This window comes from Poecilia latipinna, unplaced genomic scaffold (assembly GCF_001443285.1).
Source record: "Poecilia latipinna isolate Pla-1442-1.1 unplaced genomic scaffold, P_latipinna-1.0 Scaffold20, whole genome shotgun sequence".
In the NCBI taxonomy this organism is placed as follows: Eukaryota; Metazoa; Chordata; class Actinopteri; order Cyprinodontiformes; family Poeciliidae; genus Poecilia; species Poecilia latipinna.
The window spans coordinates 521,337-528,687 of record NW_015112636.1 but is presented as its reverse complement, the minus strand read 5'-3'; the positions used below and the strand labels follow the sequence as shown (position 1 = coordinate 528,687).

At 37.7% G+C, this 7,351-nt stretch overlaps 1 protein-coding gene across 4 annotated transcripts in view; it reads right to left on the bottom strand.

Annotated features, from left to right (window-relative positions):
* The window catches only part of cltca (clathrin, heavy chain a (Hc)), a 39,257-nt gene that overhangs the window by 19,588 nt on the left and 12,318 nt on the right, over window positions 1-7,351 (bottom strand). For 2 of the 4 annotated variants that reach the window (XM_015035412.1, XM_015035429.1), the window contains exons 2-4: window positions 4,205-4,412; window positions 3,830-3,832; window positions 410-678 (exon numbers count right to left, since the gene is read on the bottom strand). In XM_015035412.1, coding sequence (XP_014890898.1) covers window positions 410-678; window positions 3,830-3,832; window positions 4,205-4,412 — 480 coding nt within the window. The remainder of the gene's footprint in view (window positions 1-409; window positions 679-3,829; window positions 3,833-4,204; window positions 4,413-7,351) is intronic. The other 2 variants (XM_015035422.1, XM_015035438.1) reach the window with 1 other exon arrangement.

Genomic DNA, 7,351 nt, shown 5'->3' with positions numbered 1-7,351 from the left:
ACAAATTTAGGAAAACATGTAATTTGATAAAAAAAAAAAAAAAAAAAGAAAAGAAACGCAAAATGGACATGGCTTGTGGATATTTCTAAATTTTATTTTTGCACATATTGTAAAAATAGCATTAAATTAGACAAGGTTGTGTGTTTTGCAAGGATTTATTTTCAACTTTAATTCAATTGAGCAATTTTTGTGCCTTTAACATCCATTCAAATGCATTTTGACTGGAGATGCACCAATCGGATGTTAATATCTGTATTGGTCCTGATATTGACTAGGTATTGCGACAATGTGCCTGGGCCCAGTGGCGCAACTACACATTATTCAGGTGGATGCGAAAACATAAATCGGCACCCCCCCCATCCCCCTCTTGAAGGAGCGTGGAAAACATACGCTCGCTCCGTTACATTACCTGAGCTGAAATGCCAATGAGGAGGAGCCATTTCTGCTTGGCGTCGGTGCGGTAGTTGATGATCTGGCAGCCTGCCAGGCTGGAGTGGCGATCAAAAACTTTGACAGGCTGAGAGTCGCCCTCCATGCTCCAGTGGTAAACAGCAGTGTCAGTCACAAGAGCAACCGTGTTCAGAGAGATCCACTTCCAGAAAGTCACGTCGTCTGTCATGGTGTGTGCCTTCATCTTGCTCTTCATCTCGATGTTAAAGATCTGAAGGGTTTTGGCCGCTACAGAGAAGAGGATAAAAGCAGGAGCCAGGTCCAAAGAGAACGTTAGAGTTTCTAATGCGTTTCCACGGTCACTCCACACAATTTTGGATTTATTGCAAAAGGAACACCAAATTTTAATTTGAAGCACTCGAGTAAGGATGGCAGGAGTGATAGACAGGGGGATACCAAACATGCTGCAGTAGGAAACCGCCTAATCAAGCAAGAAGAGCATTGGAAAAAAAAAAAAAAAAAAAAATGGGGGGGTAAATATTTGACTTCTTCCAAAAGAAGCTAAACTGATAGCAAATATGCAAATCAAATTTATAGTGAAAGAAAATGCATGCTTCAATTCTAATTAAGGAATCTCTAGTACAAGATGTCAAAAATCATATTTTACCATATTTTATCCTCGTTTTCAAAAGTTTTCTAACTTCGCTCAGTGTTTCACCATGTTGTGAAACACCTCACTCTGTTATCAAAGAACCAGGGATTAAGTTAAGTAACCCAATGTTTAAGATGCACTGCTGGCTGACAAAGTTCTGATATTAATAAGAAATCAACTAATCAGTAAACTGGCCAGAAGTGCGACTCATTCTCAGTAACTGAAGTAATTGATTATGTGAAAAAGCCGTCACCAAGAAAAATATGCAACAGCAGAAAGACAAAGAAGCTTTTTTAAAAAAAAGTTTTGTACCTTAAGTGAAGAAAAAAAAAACTGATAAGTACCTAATGCCGAATCATTTTTATGAAACTGAACTAGACATTAAAATGTTATATACAAAAGGTTCACTCACCTGCATTCTGTGTGTTATATTAGTTGGGATTAATTTAGTGAGCTTAAGCTTCATTTTTTATAAAAGCAGTGTGACATTTGTTTGCTTATTAAATACTCAAATGCATTTTCACAGCCATCGAGATCACCTCGTCATCATAAAGCCATAGAATCAGAATAAATGTTCTGTCGAATGGACCGCTTGATTAGGCAGCCGCATTTTAGAGAGCAAGCATTAACGGATCATGAGTAGTTGCACCTGTGCACACGCATTGTGTTAATCCGTCAAGTGTAGTTAAATGAACAGGTTAGGGCTCACACTGCATCGCATGAAAATGATACACTGAAGAGAAGGCAACAGACTGAAAGAAAGAAGGGTCTTTACTAGATTGACACTAGAATGTATAAACAGCGACGGGGCTTAGAAACTGATTCTATGTACTGCATGTATTGTTTAGTGTCATTTACTTAATTATCCCCTATATTTTCAGTAAACTTCACATAATGTGTCAGAGTCCTCCCTCTAAATGGTACACAACGGTTTGACTTTTTTTTACTGCATGACAAAGGTAATTTGTTTTATCTATTGTAAATTTGAAAATGTCATGGTAGGGTATGTGCAGAAAATTATACAAATAAATGACTTTCAACACATTTCAGTTTGTTAAGGCAAATGATCCAAGTAAGGATGCATAACGTTTCCCTACACACCTAGACTACCCAACCTTTCTGTAGTAAGTATTTGGATTCATTTCCTTTATTGATGACTGCTTTAAGCCAACTACTGAAATCCCTGTCATTAAAAGACAAACCACTATGGGAACTGGTGGTGAATAATAAAGCAGAAACATTCCAATTTTAATCATCTTAACATAATTTGCCAGTTTATGAAGCACAGCTCTGAAGGTTTGCCGAGACGGCTGGATGTCTGTGCTAAATGTTAACAGGGTGCCATTGCTTTCCTGTGTTGTGCTCTGTAGTTTTGGGTTATTTTTTTATAAAATAACTCGAATCAGAAGTACAGATCATGAGATTGTAGGTGTATACAAGCATTTAAGGTCTGAAATTGAATAGAATTCAAGGTTTCCCCCAGAAAACTTGCCAAGCCTTTATTGGGCACCAGAGGAGTCATTCAACCAGCAAGTTTAAAAAGAAAAAAAAAAAAAAAGTTTAAAGTCGACAGGAAATTTGAAACCATCACTTAAATAAATTAAACTCATCGACTTTATCGTCTCTTCCTGCCTTTTTTCCTTTCTGTTGACACTGAATGAAAAAAGGTTCACTACAAAGCCTTAAAAAATGCAAACATTTTAAAAAGACTTAAAAATAAGCAATGTTAGCCTGGTGGGGGTACAAGTAAAGCCTGGTGGCCCACCAGGCTTATAAAGCACCAGGGGAAAACCTGGAATTAAGGACTTTAATTCTATTCTTTAAAAAAATAACAAACGTCAGATCCTCTTAATTTTTATCTTGAAATCCTTACATTTTACCACAGCCATAATAAATTCCATATTAAACACTAGTTACAATTAGAAATGCAGTATTTGGGCTCGTCCAGGGTGATACCAATTTCCAGTTTTCTTTGTGGTTTGATCTCTTAAGTCAGACTTGGATTCATTTTCCCCTCTTCTAAAGACTAAACCACACACACACAAAAGTCGCAATCCTGGTCCTTGGGCCCGCTGCGCTTTAGTCTCTACACAACACTCATCACCAGAAATAAAACTACAGATCAGGGTTTTTTGGCTTGAATATTGCTTGATAAAGAAAAAAGTCTAGATCTGAACACAGAATCACTTTTTTTTTAAATAAATGGAATCAAATGTTATAGGACAGCATCACTGTTCATAACTGCCAACAAAAAACTTAGCGAGATATGGCAATCCCAGAGAAGTATCCAACATCTAAATTCTGTTCAACTTAAAAGCTAATTTGAGTCAATATATTAGGAAAAATTATAAAAAGAATACAAAAGCATCTGAACTCGGTTAAAAACATACATTAAGCACAGCTGGAAGACGAGTGAACACAAGTATGCGTCATTTCAATTTCAGATGGATAAGCACGCAGATTTCAAATGGAAACGTGGATTAAAATGAAATTCTTACCCATAATACCACACGAACATGTTCTAAATCATTTTGAATATAAAAATGATGGAATGCCAGCAAGCTGTAAGGCTGTGAAAGCTAAATCCTGTTTACAAATATTTTTTTTCTGAAGGTGATGGACAATGAGCAAACCTGGGTTAAAGGTTTAAAAAATTGACAGAAATGTCCTCCAATGGCATTTGTGCTTTAATATTTAAAAATATATTAGACAGGTTTGGTTTGCTCAGAATTACTTGTCTTTAAACAGGATTTCTCTTCCACAGTAAGTATTGAAATTTCAACTCACCGTCTGCAAACATAAGAAAGCAGTAAGAAAAAAAATGAACATACAAAAAGACAAAACAAAAAGTCAAAGCAATCATAGCAGGACAAAAACAATAAAAATATGCTAATTTAGTCTTCATGAGAAATGTTTAGTGTTTTAAAAAAACAATGGCCAATAAACCATATTTAATGACAGAAAATTGAAGTAGCTGCATGTGTACAGAGCTCAATGAATAAACTGAACATGCTCTGAAAACGTAAAACCAATAACTTCACATTCAACATAAGTTTTAATGCAGTTTAAAAAAAAATAGTAACATTAGAAATCTATCCTTAAATCCTGGCAGAACGTGTCTCTCTAAAGCAGCAGAGAGCTGCATATTTACAAGCAGCATACCTTTAAGTGCGATGACCTTACTGGCGGGGTTCATGATGGCGCTGTCTGCTGAGATGGGCCTCCGGATCGGAGTATTGGGGTCGGCCATGTCAATGATCACAACCTGGGCCTGCTCCCCCACTTTCTCCCGGATGCAGATGAATTTGTCAGACTCCATGGTCAGGGTGCTGAAGCCTATGTTGGCTGGATTGATTCCCAAATTTTGGAGCTGGGGCAGAAAAGGAAACGTCACAAGACTGAACAAAAATGCTCGACAGTGGGTTAGGAAATTTCTCTAGACAACTCAGCTCCACACGCAATGCGCTTCTGCAAAATATTACAGATGTTATGATCTATAATCCTCCATTATACTGTTTAAGTCACTATAATAGAGGACACAGCAGTACCTGTGAGGCAGACCAGAACAAAGGTGTGCACTAAATGATAAAACAAGTATGCCCAAGTGCTAATAGATTGCATGGTTTGCCATTTTACTGTGAAATATTGCAATAGCACTAGCTTTTGCGACCAACACATTTTCCCTCACTTCTCGCCGTCTCATCTCATTGCAATGCTTTCCATCTCTGTTGCTTCCATCACCATCGGCTGTGAACATTCGAACAGAGTCTTCATCGAACACAAAGAATATTGGGCAGGAAACTTTGAATTCAACGATCATAAATACTGCATTACAAACAGTTCTTTCCCATTAAGGATGTTGCAACATTAAGGATTAACATGAGGATGTTGTAACAAGTCTACTCTGCAGCCCTACAATGCACCACAAAACCATGCACAAGTTCAGCCACTACTCATGCTTTCTTCCTTTTCCAATGAACCGACTGTTTGACTTCGATATTATGATTTCAAATTGAGAGGAAATGAAACTACCAGAAAACACTTCCCATATAGCAGGTTGTGTTGTTGCAACTTCCTCTCGTTGTGCAACCAATGAGTAACACCGCAGTCGTACAACTTCTGAGTACCTAACGGATGCGTGTTTGGAAAAGAATTACAGGAATGGTTCATTCTTTGCAGCATTTGGGGAAAAGTATAATTTCTGGTAATAGTATTTATAAAGGCCACAGGAATCCTTTTTGGGGGGAAATTCTGGGGCTGAAGGCATTTAACTCCAATTTGCCAAATTGAAATTGGCGTTTGTATTACAGTTGGCAAACTGCTATCATTCAAAGCTAGTCAGCAAGCAGGCACTTTTCCAGGAACTGCTCAACGAAATGGTGACGACGTTTATCAATGACGGGATACACCCTTCACACAGCCCTGCCCCACCCACATTCTTTCGGAGTGTAACCTGGTTTTCTCAGTGACGCTGCAGTTCGCCAACCCACAGCGGTACAAGCAGATATGAACAGAAATATTCTGAAGCACAGTTTTCCCCTCTCCTCTTTTTAAACCAAATGCATTCAACACCAATGTGATCAAAGTCCAGACTGCTACAAAATAAAAAAAATTCTAGTTGAGTTTAGCAGGAAGTTCTTTCATTCACAAAGAAAAGCACTTGTAAAACAGGAAAGGCCAGGATGGTAACATCACAATGATTGGGAAAATAATGCACAGATGGGAATCTGACAAGACCAGGGTTTAGTCTAGTGGACTGGCTTCCTACGAAAACATTTGGTGAACCACTGTGGTCGAAAACAGCCGTGACTTCAATCAACAGGAATTTGGGTGAAAGCAGGTCAAACCTGTGGCGCTTCAGCTAATGTGGAAAACCATTTAGTCAGCCAGTCTGGCCTGTCTCTGCCTTGCCGCAGTCGTTTCTAGCTCAGGTGCAGCGACTCATCAAGACAATAATTGAAACAACTAAGAGTTGCTCAATAAACAGATTAAAACAAGAGCAACTAGCCTTGCACAAGTGTTGACGAGAAGCTGGCAATTACCCAAGAAATGTCTGAAAATGAACTAAACTTGGGATGCCATAGTTGTACAATAAGTTTTTAAACCCCACAAGAGACAAAAATAACTCCACCAAGTACCATCACCATGATTGGGTACCGTTAGCATCCGTTTTTTGCCATGTGTGCACAGAGCAATACACATTTAAATTCACCCTTGCCCATTTATATCAAAGTATTCCTGCCTTTTAACTTCCATTTGCTTTATGTTCCATCAATGTTCAGAAATTCTATGTATGCATCCAATTTATTGACATTTGTGATTAAAGAAACTGAAATGAGATGCTTTAGAAAACACAAGCTGGTTCAACAACATCTAGAAAAACAGAAGAAAATGTGCATCAAATCTGTGCAGCAGCTTGAGGCATGTTCACAAGTAGCCAAGTGTACAAATCACTGGGGAAGACGAGACAGAAAAAGGAGAACCTGAGGTTAATGAGTAATACACAAGTAGTGTAGGATCAGGGATGTGGATAAAGGCGAATGACAAACTTCATAAAGAGGACCTGATGCCTCTCTGCTTACAGGGGGCAAAAGATTTAAGGCCATTTCTGGGCTTTCTGGTAAACCTAGATTATTTCTTGCACTATTCAGTTTCACAGCAGAATGACCCAAAGCAAATTTTTATCATCGTAGGTAAACGGAGCATCCCGATGACTCCTAAGACTTACTTCTGCATTGACAGTCTCACCATGTGTACAGGGTCATAGATTTGACTCTTTACTGCATCTGTTAATTTCCTTTCAAAACAATAAATAATGGTATTTAAAAAAAAACATTCCACAATAGGATTTCATATTTCAGTAAAGTGACCAAGATATCCTATATTATAGACAAAAGATAATTACCTTCTTCTTGCATCAAAAGTTGTTTTGATAACTTCAAACTTGTGAAACCTTCCATCCATCCATCTCATCCAGGTTTCATAAAGGAACAGTTCCTTTTTAAAAGTTTAAGCTTAAGCCGTTTTAGATTAATTTTATTCCACTCAAAGTTTTGAATGAACTCATTCGCTTCCGCTGGCGTTTTCACATGGAAGAGTTTGCAGATGTGATAGCATTAGCTCACTTCCTTTCCATTTACTGAAGATAAGTTCAAATATTGTATTTGTAATCAACCAGGTTAGACTAAATTTTGAAAGGTTGTTCCCAACTGAAGAATTAGCTTGATGCATTTCTTTAAAAAAAAAAAAAAAAAAAAACTAAAGTGTTACATTTGAATTTTGTTTTTTTTTCCAGGACCCAAAAAACAA